We start from the raw sequence: 15,844 nt of genomic DNA on the forward strand, positions 1-15,844 counted from the left end.
GATATGCAGCTAAAGCAGGGTAGAAGCGCTTACAGATGTACAACATTTCTTAGAACACTAAGACTTGAAACTAGGAGTCCTAAAGATGTGCCTGCAAAAAGTTGCAAGAGAAGAGACATGTTTACTATGGAAAGCTTGCTACTAGAAGAATGCATTTGCACTACAAACATAGACACGTAATGATATGCTTTAAAAAAATGGAAATATTCTTTTACTAATTGATGTATTTTGCACAATAGATGTAGCCAAGATACTAACTCAAAGAAAAGGGAAGGAGCAGGTGTAAAGAAAGTTGAAAACACCTGTCTCTATGTAGCAAACAGGGAGAAAGAGAAGAAACTCATAGAATTGGCTTAGAGCTGCAGAGCAATCCAGGACACTGAATAAAGAGCCCAGATAGTGAGAGTAAGTGACCTTTCACATACTTAAAGAAAGAGGGAAGGTATTTTGCTCCACACAGCCTGCAGAAAGCAGTTTTAACCTACATGATACAAGTAGCCTTGGAAAATATGTTATAAGCTCTAAGTCATCAAAAGAGGAGAGGAACCCACTTCTAGCCTATAGGAAGAGAAGTGTGGAGCGGAAAAGACATTCTTGGAGAAGAGATAAGACACTGGGTCATCTTGACAAGTAAAGAAAGGTGGCAAATATTATAATTATGTTAATGGCCAAAATCAGTCTTCCAATCAAGAAGCATTGGGTAGCCGGAGGTGGCAACTGCCAACTGGTCATGCCAATGGAGATGCTTAGAAGACTTAAGCCAATTAAAAGCCTAATATTTTAATGAACCAAGGGGTATAAAATGTCTTGCACTAGCTTTGTAATTTTGATGAGCCTTGGGTCAAAGTGGGGCTTGGGTCCTCTGTATGGCTAAGGTTCCTCCCATTTAATTAAATGATTTAAACAACCTTCTCTCCCTGGATCCTGTATGCTATTTTATTTGGACTAACGAGAAAACACAATTTTGAGTGCAATAGTCAGATGCTGAAAAGTGGAAACATTTCTCCCTTTGGGCAATTGAATAGGGCTTAGCCCCTTCTTCGACTCACTTGCTATCTGTCTTAGACTGTCTGGTCCTGTTAAAGAACCAGGGACACTTAACTCCTCTGTGAAGGTCCATCTGGCAGCCATCTCGGCCTATCATGAGGGCATGAACGGTAGGTCCCTCTTCTCCCAACTGGAATGCACGTTTTTCCTTAAAGGCTTGACTAATGTTTACCCTCCTGTGTCCAAACCCACTCCTCAGTAGAGCCTATCTTTGGTTGTAACAACTCTCATGCATAAGTCTTTCGAGCCATTCGCTACCTGTTCTCTCAAATTTCTGACAGCTAAGACTGCCTTCTTAGTGGCCATTACATTAGCCCGGAGGGTGAGTGAACTGCAAGCCCTGAGGTATGATCCACCTTTCCTCAGAATATTTGCAGATGAGGTGGTTCTCCATCTCAGCCTCCAGTTCCTTCCTAAGGTGGTCTCTACTTTTCACCTCAGCTAGGACATTACCAGTGTTTTGTCCTTAACCTTCTACCGAGGCTGACAGGCTCCTTCATGCATTGGACATGAAGCGTGCTCTGTGTTTTTACCTGGATAGGACTCTTGCCTTCAGAAAGGATCCTAATCTGTTTCCTAAAAAAGGACAGGAAGTCACCAGTCAAACCATATGGAGAATCCAAATAGTCTTGGCCTTTGAACATCAGGGCACACATTCAATAAGGGCCTAGTCAACTTTGTCAGCATTTAGTCTGGGCATTCCACTTGTGGACTAGTGCAAAGCGGCCACCTGGTCGACTGCGTCCTCCTTTATTAAACACTATGCAATTGACATAGACCCCAGGAGGAACACTGCAGTTGGCAAAGCAGTCCTGAAGAGTCTTTTTCAATGATGATGAGCAACATGCGCACCTCCTGTAGCTCGCTATTCTCCCATGTGGGACTGCGCAGAAGAAATGATGAAAACAAGGTTGCATCTACCTGTAAATGTTGTTCATCAAGTGTTCTTCTGTGCAGACGCATATCCCTCTCTCCTTTTCCCTCTGCTTGCTCTTTAAATATGCTAATATCTCCTTCACTAGTGGCTTTGTGAACTGAGGGAGGGATCTTCTTGCCCCGCCTTTTATAGCTGCGCCCACTCAAAAAGCATGCAAAAAGGCTGGGCGAGTGTCTCACGCCTTTTGGAGCTTTGATACGTCTGTGGCTGGCCTGCACATGTGCAGTTCCCGTGTGTGCCTGCACAGAAGAACATTCGATGAACAATAGTTACAAGTAGGTGCAACCCTGTTTTTTCGTATTTAAAAACTAATTGACAGCACTTATGAAGATACTCCCTCTAAACATACTCAGTAGTTACAAAGTAAAGAATTTCTGAATTTTTATTCATATAAGATTTTCAGAGAAACTTGCTCAGAAAATACTACCATGTTGGATGGTCAATTTTTGCAGAAACCAACATGCCATTGATTGATTGATTGATTGATTGATTGATTGATTGATTGATTCAGAGAGAGAGAGAGAGAGCTTTAAAAAAAATTTCACTGAAATAATAAAGTAGAATTGTGAGTTATCTTTAATTATTGGAAAAATACAGAAACAAATGTAACTTTATTATTGCTTTCATTATTTTCATTTATAATGCACCTTTCTCAGTAGGACCCAAGATGGATTACAAGAACAAAGTTTTCAGTCAGTCATTAAGCATGAATCTGTCAAAAAATTACCTGTTTAAGCAGCAACCCTATTGTTTAGATACCCACTTTCAAAGCGCATGAAAATTCAGTAACTTCTGAAGCAAACATGTTCCCAGACTCAATAGAAAGCTATTAGAGAGGTACCTTAAATCGGTGCTCAAGAAATCACAGACACTGGTTACAATGGTACCTAGTATTTTCAGCAATGATTTTATTGTAGCTTGTCTTGACAGTAGAAGTACAAAGTGTGCTTATTTCACATCAGGGTTTGTTTTATTGTAGTATATTAAAATATATGTCCATGACATTCTTGTAATTGTTTCTTTATATTTAAACTTCACACTATTCAGTGATAGCAGATTAATTCATTTCTTAATCACTTGCTGGATCCACTATTCATTTAAACAAAGTTTAGGAGAAATTGGTGGAAAATGACATTAGGGTAGAAGTCAGCTTTTTGTGTGTTAACAACCTGGGTTCCCCATATTTATATATGCTTTTGTCATAGCTTTAATTTATGATAAACTATGAAGAATTTAGGATTAGTTTTTGTAGTAGCAGTATTAGAAAATGTGATCATTAAAATATAAAACTTTGAAGGCTGAAAAATGAGTCTGGCCCCTACAGTTTAGGGCTGGCCTTTAGAGCTCAAGGAAATTGTCAATTCCTGCTTTAAATACTTCCTTTTGCAGTCAATTCCATAAAACAAGGAGTGCCTCTGGAAAGACATAGTCATGGTAGTTGCCAAACAGAGAGCACCCACAAAGACTTTTGGTGTGTGGACTTATACGGGCTTGTTGAAGCAAAGCAGGTGTAGGTCTTATCAGTGCCAGGAAGGGAGAGCTCTTGGCCACCCTGTGTATGCTACTTGGAGTTTAACAATGAAAAAAGGCAAGATGTAAATAATGATCTGGAAAAGGATGCTGTATTGGATTTTTGGGTAGAAAGGGGGTTTATAGGGAAGAGCCAGCACCTTGAGTTGATCTTGGAAGCAGATTGGGAAGCAACAAAGGCTGCTTTAAGGACAGTAGCGGTTTGCAAGCTTGGTTCTTACATTATGGCAAAATGTAATTTCATACTGTGTGAATGAACATGAGGGATCTTTTAGGATTGTAAGTTTCTTCCTTCCCTCCTCTTGCAGCAAAATAATTCTTTCTGATACTTAGTTGTCACATCCAAACTATGGTGCTAGCTTGCTCTGCAGGCCCAAGATTCCAAATAGTAGTTTTTTGCCCATTTGGAACTCTGGTATATAGAAAGACACAACCAAAGTTTCATGGTTCAGGTATTATGGTTTACATTATGGTTTATTGAGAACCCAGAAATGACTAGTTACCACAACGAGTGAGAAGAAGGATTGCAAACTCAAGGATCTTCTAGGCTTAGTGACAAATCAGGGTCTGCTGCTGGGTCTCAACCAAGTGCCTATTCTTTCAAATCTATCTTTAGTTTTTCAAAAATGGGGATGCACTCTGTCCCATTTTACTGTCAATCCTATACACTAAAATCTCTGTTTCAGTGAACAAAACATTTTGCAATGCTTTATTTGTGTGGGAGGTGGGTGGAAAAGGGGAGTAAAAATGTTGTTGCAAGGCTGAGTTTAAAATTCCTAGGTGGCTGTTGTCTGCATTGTACAAATATGCTGGACTTCTAAACAATCTTTGAATTGGTTAATGCAGAAAGATTTTTACAAATGGGTCATTGGATACAATTAATGTTCATAGAGCTCAAGTTTCATTGTTCAGGAGCTTGTATTTTTTTCCCTCATAAAGGCTGCAGTTCTGGATCTGCTTATGGTAGTTCCACATTTTATGCTGTAAACTCCACTACAGTGCTTATACCAGTATTACTGTGTTGCCTGTGGCTAATATGTAAAGTGCATTATCTTTAAAGATGTATCTGTAAGCTGGCCAACTTGAGGCTCTTAGATATGTTTACACATGTTTAAAGACACGCTACCTTGTCCACATTTGTACATACTTTCTGCAGGAAACATCAGTAAAATACTTCCATAAATACAGAAGTAGAGTTTGCCAAGTAAAGTCTGGGTTGACTTTAGACATAAGCAATTGACTTCATTCTGAATAAATATATAGTGAAATCCTAAACAGAGTTACTCCAGTCTAAGTCCATTGAAATTAATTCCACGATTTCACTGATAGTTGCTGAAATTAGAATTTCCTGCATTTCTAAAATCTTGAGCATGTCTCATAAAGCAGTATTGGTGGTAGAGAGTGCCCTCAAGTCATAGCTGACTTATGGCAACACCTGGTGGAGTTTTCAGGTCAAGAGACTAACAGAGGTGGTTTGCCATTGCCTGCCTCTGCAACCCTGGTCTTCATTGGAGGTCTCCCATCCAATTACTAACCGAGGCCGACCCTGCTTAGCTTCTGAGATCTGACAAGTATTACCAAACTTCATTTTTGTAGCTGAAGTTGTGTCAGCTTGTGGTTTCAAAGGACTCTCAGTGTTTGGTGCAAACCTGTGCACTCAACCATAACAAAGTGCAGGGTTTCATTTCCTAGTCTCGTTGGCTCTGCAATATTATTTTGAATGTGGTATAAGCCATTTACTCCCTCTTCTTGTGATTAGTTATTTTTGAGTGTTCAAAGTCCTTCATATCTAATAACTCATATGTAAAGCAACCATGTAAGATGTTGACAGGATTCATTCCATATTGTAATGCTGTGGGGGGAGAAGGACTTGCTTAATATTAGCTCTACTGTCTAAGTTCTCGAACCAGTAGTTCAGAGCAGTTTGAAATTATGAGATGCCTACAAAATGGTTGTGGGTACTTTCTCAAACTGATGCATTGCAGAAAGGGGTGCCTTTCTCTACACTTCTCAGCAGAAATCCAAAACCTTATGAATTCTGACACAGCAGTGGCTCACAGCAGCCAGAATTTCATTGCTTTCCAATTTGGTCCTTCAGTGGACATTTCCTCCAATGGAAGATTTCCCATCAATTCTGTGTCCTTTTCTGTGATAACTCTCTTCAGCCTGTGTTTCTTGTGCCTGGATGAAGGAATAGAGGGGATGCCCATTAATTTTTCAGACGATACTAAATTGGGAAGGGTAGCTAATACACTAGGAGATAGAATCAAAATTCGGGATGATCTTGTCGGGTTGGAAAATTGGGCTAAAACTAACAAAATGAATTTCAGCTGAGATAAATGAAACATTCTGTATTTATATGGGGAAAAAATCAAATGCATAATTACAGAATGCATGAGACTTGTCTTGGAAATAGAAAAGGATTTAGGATATCATACATACACTGACCAGGAAAGATTGCTGAAATGCAACTGATAAAGCGCAAGATGATGCACCCACCTGGACTGAATTGAGACATTGGCTTCCTGTCTCAATACTAATGCTAATTTCTCCACACCCACTACCCCTCTGCATACCCCACCCTATTCAATCATGCCTGCCATTGTCATTCACCAGCTATTATCATTTGGCTTCTGCAATCACTCCATTCTCCAAGATATAAAGACAGATTAACATTCTAGCTGTAACTGAAGAAGTGAGCTGTGGCTCACAAAAGCTCATACCCTACTACAATTTTTTTCAGTCTTATAGGTGCTACTGGATTCTTGCTCTTTTCTACTGCTACTGACAGACTAACAGGCTACCCATCTTGATCTATGAGCACAAGTGTAGCTAAAAAGGCAAATGTGATTTTACACTGCATCAACAGAAGCATAGTGTCCAGATCACATGAAGTGATGGTATCATTTTAGCTCTGGTTAGACCCCACTGGGAGTACTGTGTTCAGTTTTGGGCACCACAGTTTAATAAGGATGTTGACAAGTTGGAACATGTCCAAGGAGATGATGGTGAGGGGTCTGATCAGTTGACAGAATTGGGTATGTTTAATCTGAAGGAGACAACTGAAAGGCGATAGGATAGCCATCTTCAAGTATTCGAAGGGCCATCACATAGAGGATGGAATGAGTTGTTTCCTGTTGCCCCAGAAGGTTAGAACAGAACCAGTGGGTTAAAATGAAAGCAAAAAAAATTCTTGTTAAACATTAGAAAGAACTTCCTGACAATTAGATTGGTTTCTAAGTGGAAGAGGCTTCCTCAGAAGATGGTGGGTTCTCCTCCTTTAGAGGTTTTTAAGCAGAGACTTGCATTTGACGAAGAGAGCTGTGGTTTTCGAAAGCTTATGCCTCAATAAAGTTGGTTAGTCTTAAAGATGCTACTGGACTTTTTACTATTTTGCAACTACAGACTAACAAGGCTAACTCCTCTGGAAGCAGAGACGATATAGCCATCTGTCAGCAATGCTGAGTCTGTGAATTTCAGCAGATAGTGAGAACGGGGGCTGGAAAGGATGAGCCAGTCCTTGCCTTTCACAAAGGACTTTTCCTCCAGTCCATATTAATCAGGAATCCTGGAGGTCTTTTGTCTGGGGGAGTGGGTAAGGTAGCTGTGAATTTCCTACATTGTGCAGAGGACTGTCCTAGATGACCCTTGGGTCTCTTCCAGCTCTGTATTTCTAGTAATCACTTGGGTGGTAACTGTGTATCTAAAACCCACATCTTCAGATTTGTAGAAAACTAGCATGTTTGGAAGAAGTCATATTTCCCTGGCATGCTAATTAACTATTTGGAGAGAGATAGTGTAGTAATAGTAATACAAATGTAAGCTCCTGCTGAAGTGGTACAGCCCAGACACAGGCTTATCACTTCAGCAAGAACTAAGCCTTAATGTCATGTCAGATTAGGTCAGAAATCTTGGTGTCATTGTCTGGGATCAAGAGGAAATAGGTGAAACCTCCACCTTCTTCTCCTTACTGGTGCATATTGGGCCAGTGGTGCTGCTGCTGCCTCCTGGTCAACCCCTCTTCCACTTGCTTTCTCTCATGTGTGGGCGAGAAGGAGGAGTGAGGAAGGAAGAGAAAGCAGCAACAGCAAACAGCCCTTTTGATGCCTTTGCGTCCTTCCATTTTCACCACTTGTCTACGTCTTCTCTGTCTGGCAGAGATGGGTCACAGTGGCAATGGCTGCGTAAGGGAAGAGATGGTACCAGCACTTCTTCTAGTCACTCTGTTACACTCACCTTCATGTGCCTTGCTCCTTTCCCTTTCTCCCCTTCTGTCTTTTCCACTGTCTTGCCTCCTTACTCACGTTCAGTACTACCATATTCCTCGCTCACCCAGCAGTGGCCTCTCTTACCTTCCTCCATTTTCAGCCACCTTTGCAGTCACTACTTTGCTTGCCACTAGTGGTGGTAGTGGTTCTTTCTCCTGGTTCACACAGCAGTGGCCCGCTCCTGCTGTTCCTGCTGCCTTTACCTTTACATGTGTTTGCTAAGGTATCTTTAAAATAATAGCTGAGATCTTGTGTCATAGCTTTGTGATATCTCTGCTTCCCTTTAAGTTAAAGTTTTTTTAAACATTCTCATCACTTTTTTTTTTTTTGCACAAACTGGGCTGGAGGGACTTCTACGTTTGCAGAAAAATCTGCTTTCTTTGTATATAGCCCTAATCTATGGATTTAACAATCCTCATCTAGGGCCGTATTCAGAATTAGATCCATTTCATAACACTACAGCCCCAAAGTCTACCAAGAATGAAACTGGATTACTAGTAAGTATGAGTTTATTTAGAACAAGTAGTCATCCCATTTTCTGCACATTGTTTACAAATTATTCATTAAAAGGTCTTGAACTAACTAATCTGTAGTTCCCTACCCTCATTCAGGGCCGGATCAAGGGGGGGCAGGGGGGTAGTCTGTCCCCGGCACCACCGGGGAGGGGGCGCCAGGAGCAGCTGCCAGCTGCCAGAGGGCGCAGGCAGCAGTGTGAGCAGCCTCGCAGCCCCCTGCGCTGCCTTTCGCCTGCCCCACAGGACGGGGCGGCCGGCTGGCCGCGCACCCTCTGTCCTGCAGGGCAAGCAAAAGGCAGCGTGGGGGGCTGCGGGGCCGCCCATGCCATTCGCCTGTCCTGCAGGGAGGCGAATGGCACGGGCAGCTTCCCAGCCCCACACGCTGCCTCCATTCCACCCTGCGTGATGACGTCACTGAAGTGACGTCATCACGCAGTGCGGGGAGTGCGCGCGTGCTGCGCGCACACGAGAAGTGGCCAGCCAAGGGTTGCCCCCGCGCGTGGGCAACCCTAGATCCGGCACTGCCCTCCTTCCCTCCCTCAAAAAGCATATTTATGTGTATTTCCCCCTGCTTTTGGAACATTGGATTGGGCGCTAGTTCAAAGATGTCTCCTTTTCCTTCACATATCTAAAGTGAAATTTTCCTTCAGAATCAATAATTAGAGATTTTATAGCATGAAATAGCTTGTTTGGTTAGTGTTCCATTACAAAAGTTAGTATCCATTTTGCAACTTCTTTGCATATCTGTTAGGTGTGTCTTGCTTTTTCTGTAAATATGTATTAATTAAATGTGCAATGAGATTTTTGAATACTAGGGGGAAAAGAACCTTAAGAACTAAGTGTATAACTCATCGTAGCCCTAGTTGCTGCTGTTTGTTCACTCATCTGATTACTCTGCTCGGGGGAATAAAGTTAAAGTCATGTTGCTGGTAACTAGAGCATTTTCAGGGTTTTAGTTCAGCAGATGGGCTGCTTGGCTATATTCATACATTTGCTTGCCTGCTGTGGCAGCTGCTTTAGCTGCCTGTTTGTGTTCTTTTGTTCTGTTCCATCTAAGAATGGAACACAAGGAAGTTTCATGAATAGATTAATTTAAGGTTACTGTTTCCTTGCTTTCTTGTTTCTTTTAATAAAGCTGCATATGAATATTTCTTAAAATGAAACATTTTTAAAGCTCAAGGTTTGAAACAAACTGATCTTTAGCAAGGCATAAATGATATTTTAATAAAGCTTGTACCTTATTTTTTTAAATTTCTTTTTTAGGACTGGTAACAAGAATTTGCCTGACACTCTGGGTCCAAAAGAATTAAGAAAATATGGAATGACATGAAGGCGATTAGTTGAGGATTAAAGGCTTTGAAGAGAAACACCTCAGTGAGGTGAAGCACAGACTTGTATTCTGGTTGGAGCTTCAAGACACTGTGTGCTGTAACAAAGATGGCAGATCCAGGAATGATGAGTCTGTTTGGAGAAGATGGGAATATTTTCAGTGAAGGCCTGGTGGAAGGCCTGGGGGAATGTGGATACCCTGAAAACACAGTAAATCCTATGGGGCAGCAAATGCCTATTGATCAAGGATTTGCCTCTTTACAGTCCCCCCTTCACCATCCTCCAACCAGTCAAAATCAAGCAAAGTTGACCCACTTTGATCATTATAATCAGTATGAACAGCAAAAATTGCACCTGATGGATCAACCCAATAGAATGATGAGTAATGCTCCTGGGAATGGTATAGCATCTCCTCACTCACAGTATCATAATCCTTCAGTTCCTCATGGTGGGGGAACTGGTAGTCAGCTGGGAGTATATCCTGGTATGCAGAATGAAAGGCATGGACAACCCTTTGTTGACGGTAGTTCCATGTGGGGACCACGAGCAGTTCAAGTGCCAGACCAGATAAGAGCACCATACCAGCAGCAGCAACCCCCACCTGCTCAGCAGCCCCCACCAACGCCATCAGGACCCCCTGGACAAGGACATCCTCAGCACATGCAGCAGATGGGAAATTACATGGCTCGTGGTGACTTCTCAATGCAACAACACGGTCAGCAACAACAGCAGAGGATAAACCAGTTTTCTCAAAGCCAGGAAAGTCTTAATCAGGGAAATCCTTTTATTGCCACCTCAGGACCTGGCCATATGTCTCACGTGCCCCAACAGAATCCAAGCATGGGGCCTTCTTTACGACATTCAGTGCAGCAATTTCACCACCATCCCCCCACTGCTCTCCATGGAGAATCGGTAGCCCACAATCCCAGATTCTCCCCTAATCCTCCTCAGCAGGGTGCTGTTAGGCCACAAACACTTAATTTTAGTTCTCGGGGCCAGACAGTTCCTTCACCTACTATAAACAACTCAGGGCAGTATTCTCGTTATCCTTACAGTAACCTAAATCAGGGATTAGTAAACAATACAGGGATAAATCAGAATTTAGGCCTTACAAATAACACTCCAATGAATCAGTCTGTACCAAGGTACCCAAATGCTGTAGGGTTTCCTTCTAATAGTGGTCAAGGACTAATGCACCAGCAGCCCCTTCATCCTAGTGGCTCACTTAACCAAATGAACACACAAGCTATGCACCCTTCACAGCCTCAGGGAACCTATGCTTCTCCACCTCCCATGTCACCTATGAAAGCAATGAGTAATCCAGCAGGCACCCCTCCTCCACAGGTTAGGCCTGGTAGTGCTGGAATACCAATTGAAGTTGGCAGTTATCCAAATATGCCCCATCCCCAGCCATCTCACCAGCCACCTGGTGCCATGGGAATTGGACAGAGGAGTATGGGCCCTCGGAATATACAACAGAATCGGCCATTCATGGGTATGTCTTCAGCACCACGGGAAATGAGTGGTCACTTGAGACCAAATGGCTGTCCAGGAGTTGGCCTTGCTGATCCACAAGCAATACAAGAACGACTGATATCTGGTCAGCAGCATCCCAGTCAGTCACCTTTTCAGCAGCAAATGCCAACGTGTCCTCCCATGCAGCCTCATCCAGGCATTCATCATCAGTCTTCACCACCACCACATCCTCATCATCAGCCTTGGGCGCAGCTTCATCCGTCACCACAGAACACACCACAAAAAGTGCCTGTCCTTCAGGTAAGTAATATACTGTTGAAAGTATAATTGTTTTTAGGTCATTATTATTAAAACAACTGTATTGATGCTTTTATATACTGTGATTGTATGGATTTCTTGTTTTGTTTGTGGCACTGGTGTGTAAAGAACTAAAGCTTCCACTGCCTGTGTCATGAAAGAGGTGTCATTTTTGTGTAAACGGAACAGAAATGTGTTGAATCCTCCAACAGAAATGATTTGGTTCAAAACAGGATTTAAGTCAAAATCATATGTGCTTGCTACCTTGATGTGTCTCTGAAACTGTTTTCTAGTTCTTTAGACTTTCAGATTCAGTATTTTTCTTTTGGCCCTCATGTGGATAATTGTTTCATTTGCCAAGCCAAGGAAAAGTGGAGATGAAACTGTAGTTAGAAACCTCTCTGCTGCAGGAGGCAGAACCAAGCACAGTACCTCTCCCCTCAGTTTGCAAAAGAATCACAGAAGAAAAATAAGAAGTAATAAAGGCAAACCGAGGAAAAGGAAGGGAGAAAGAGAAGGAGGAATAAAAAGATGGAAAGCCTGAAGGTGGAATGGATGCTTACTAGTCTCCTGATCCTCCTGGGGGCAACTGCTATTGTACACATGAAACACTCTTTGATTTGAATGAGGGCAGCCAATAACAAGCCCTGTCTTACAAAGGCCCCACCCACTTTCTGAAAAGCTTGATGGGCATGGGGATCCCTGTTCTAGTCTAAGCCTATTGAAGCCAGTGAGTTTAGACCTGAATTACTCTGCATAGGATTCTGTTATAAAACTATTATATTTTGCCAAAGATGCTGAATTTCAGAGCCTCCTTGGTCTAAAACCTCTGCTTAAATATGTTAGATTTTGTGAAGTGGTAAGAGATCTGCTTTCTGAAATAAGTGAAACCATTGAAGTTTGTATGAGTTAAAATGAATCACTTGGGAGTATGAAAGAGGTGTCATTTTTGTGTAAAAGAATCTGAAAGATTTCAATAGAAATGTACCATTAGTTCAATGACAGTTTCCAAGCTCCTCAGGAACAGATCATTGCTCCATCAACCATGGATTGACAAACAACTTACCGTAGTAGTCAAATGCAGCTAATTGATTGCCTAATTGACCGTCTTCAAATATAGCAGTAAAACAAGAGGGATTTGATGTATTTCCAGTGGGCCATTTTATGGGTAGATTTAAAATGATTTTTTAAAACTGATTTTTATTTAAATCTGATTTTTTTTTTGAAATTCCACTTGAGTTTCTCTTTTAAAAAACATTCTGGTTTATGTGTTTGCGTTAAGTTCAGATTTCATTGTAACCTCTCAAGACTGAATTAATAACCCTGTTATGAACGGTGGATTTTCTTTGTAAAGAGGGAACTGTTTTGTTTATTTTACAAAATTTATATCCTGCCTTTCTGCCCTCATGAGAGCCATCAAGGCGGTTAACAAATTAAAACATGCATACTAAAAATCACATTATAAAACCATTAAGATCAACCGAAACACATAATTTAAAACAGTTAAAAAAAAGAACTTAAAAAACATACCAACAGATAAAAACAACAAACCATTTAAAACAATTAAAACATTGGGAAAGAAGGAGGGGGGTCACTGAGGATACACTAAATGAAACAAAAAAATCTTTACCCACTGTTAGAAAATTGCAGCAGAAGGAGACAGATGACTCAGATGAGGAGATGGTTCAGATTTTGGTGCCACATTAAGAAGGCCATCTCTCAAGTTGCCAGTTGTCTGATCTCAGAAAGCAGGGACACCCTGCAGTGGTCATGTAGGTTCATAAGAGAGTAGTTGATCCTTCAGATATGTTGGTCATAAACTATATAGGGTTTTAAAAGTCAACACCAGCAAATTGAATTGTGTCTGGAAACAAATTGGGAGCTGGTGTAGATGGGCCAAGACTGGAGTGTTATAGTCCCTATGGCCCACTCCAGTCAATAACCTGACTGAGGTGTTGTGCACCTGTTGAAGTTTCTGAACACTTTTCAAGGGTAGCATTGCAGTAATCTAATCTAGATATGACCAGAGCATGCACCACAGTGGCTAGATCCATACCTGTCACCTGCTTGTAGGCCTGGGTCCAAGAATACCCCCAAACTATGTAGCTCTTCCTTCAAGGGGAGTGGAACCCCATCCAGAATGTGTGACACTTGAAATCTTGTGTCAGTCCTCCTCCCCAGTAGCACGGCTATCTTATTAGGATTAAGCTTTAGCATAAGCTTCAGTTTCAGTTGTCATATAGCACCATAGTTTGTGCACTTATATTATGATTTGATTCTGGAGCTAAGGGATTTTGGATATGTCATCTATATTTGTAGTTTTATGCCTAGGAAATATCTGACCGTAGCAGTTGGCTCTGTACTTATAATTATACATTTAAAATAATTATACATTAATTGCTTATATTTGTATTTTAAAATTGATGTGATCTGCTCTGAGCTTGCTGGCTGAGACAGCAGACTATAAATTTAATAAATAAAATTTGCATGTATGTACCTACCAAACAACATTTTCCTTCCACTTCTTAGTGAACTATCATCAGCCTTTGGTTCTTTTTGAGATTGTTTATTGTTTATCTGCAAGATAAAAGGGGTATACGAAGATGGAAAATAACATTAGAAAAAAGCACTTGTTCCAATAGTCCTGTCTCCAAAAACCCATCATGTCTACAGATCAGAAATACTGTATTTGAGGTTCTAAGCATCATTATTAGTAAGCATTGTACAGTTTATCATTTTCTGAAATTGTAAATGTTCTTAATTGGTGTTTGATGCTAATAGCAGTTGGTCAGTGAGTACTTTTATTTGGAAACTTCTAAATAATGGAAAAAATAATTAAAGTCCTTTGTTTGTGATTTAAATTGCCTTGATGTTAAATTATTTCAAGTTGGCCCATAAGTCTTTTCACTGATGCCTTGTATAACTAAAACCTCAAATCATGGTTTGGTTAGGAGCATCATGTAAGTATGTGCACACCCAATTTGCTATGTATTAGTAAAAACACATTTTGGAGATCTTGCTAGCAGTTTATTTTTTTGGTCCATTATGTCCAAGACTGACAGAGATGCACCACTGTAAAGCCAATGTGATGTAGTGACTACAGCATTCTACTAGCACTTAAAAGACTGGGGTTCAGATTGCCACTCAACCATGAAGTTCATTGGTTGTCTTTGGACCAGTTGTCTTCTTGCGGGTAGTTCTGAGAATAAAATGGGGGTGACAACTATGTATATAAGTGTCTTTAACTCTCAAGAGGAAGCATGTAATAAACATGCAACAAACTCTAGGTATCTTGGCGTTTTCACATTTAAATTATGTTTGTTGGCTGTCTTGGCTAGTAGCCATTTGTGTTCTGTTATCAGTATTGGGATTTTTTGGGGTCCCTTCTTATTCTATTAACCACCACTGCATGCTGTAAATAGTGAAGTCTACAGTTAGACTGCCCTGACCTGGATAAGCCCAGGCAAGCCTGATCTCATCAGATCTTTGAAGCTAAGCAGGGTCAGCATTGGTTAAAAATTGGATGGGAGACCTCCAAGAACGACCAGGCTATGCAGAGGCAGGCAGTGACAAACCACCTCTATTAGTCTCTAGCCATGAAAAACCCACCAGGGGTTGCCATAAACACCACCACATTTAGGCTATTTGGCATGTATTGAAAATTAACTTTTGGTAATAGTACAAATCTTCACGCACAATTTCATTCATGTCTTTAGTTAATTTAATATGAAAAGTGAAATAAATGTCACTGTACTGTACTGCAGAAAATCTAATAATGTAAGCAAGATTGAGGAGTTTTAAAATTTTAACTGTTCTAAATTTGGATTGTAATTTCAGTTTTTCTAATTGAAAAATGACATAAACTGCAACCTTGAAATTTGTTCTAAGAAATATCTCACTTTAAAAACAAATTTTTATAGAATTGGATGAAATATGAACTGTTGAAGACTTGCAAGATTTTATTGGAATCAGACAAGGAACTAACAGAACAGTGGGAAAGAGCTGCATCACAAAACTGAAAGAGAATCTTTGGAAAGGATTAAGGAATGAGGTCTTTTCCTTTATTACCTTGAAAGAATCTTAGTATAAGCAAGTAGAGAAACTACACAGTGGAGAAATACTATTGTATTGTTAGGTAGGAGTCCATTAAGAATGGGAGAGCGGTAGTAGTGTAAAAACATTGAGTTCCAAGGTAAGATAGCAGCATCCTGCTCACTTAGTCCTGATTATGAGAATTCTGTCACTGTGGTGCATCTGTCTCACAGTACTGAATGCTGAGCAGAAAACTGTTCCTCTAAGCCCCTAGGACATTCTCTCCTCCTATTTCTTCTTTGTCCTTAAAAAGCAGAAATGGTACCAGAAGTATTTTTAAAATTCAAAAGAAACTAACCATTTTATTTTAGAGGGAAAGGTCAGCTGAAATGGGGTTGAACATTTCTAAGGTA

General features: G+C 40.8%; 1 protein-coding gene across 1 annotated transcript in view; it reads left to right on the forward strand.

The window, feature by feature from the left end:
* The window catches only part of CHD7 (chromodomain helicase DNA binding protein 7), a 279,962-nt gene that overhangs the window by 71,414 nt on the left and 192,704 nt on the right, over positions 1-15,844 (forward strand). Inside the window, exon 3 of the mRNA XM_054984544.1 lies at positions 9,561-11,402. Within this exon, the coding sequence (XP_054840519.1) occupies positions 9,735-11,402 (1,668 nt within the window). The 5' untranslated portion in view covers positions 9,561-9,734. The remainder of the gene's footprint in view (positions 1-9,560; positions 11,403-15,844) is intronic.

This window comes from Eublepharis macularius, chromosome 7 (assembly GCF_028583425.1).
Source record: "Eublepharis macularius isolate TG4126 chromosome 7, MPM_Emac_v1.0, whole genome shotgun sequence".
In the NCBI taxonomy this organism is placed as follows: Eukaryota; Metazoa; Chordata; class Lepidosauria; order Squamata; family Eublepharidae; genus Eublepharis; species Eublepharis macularius.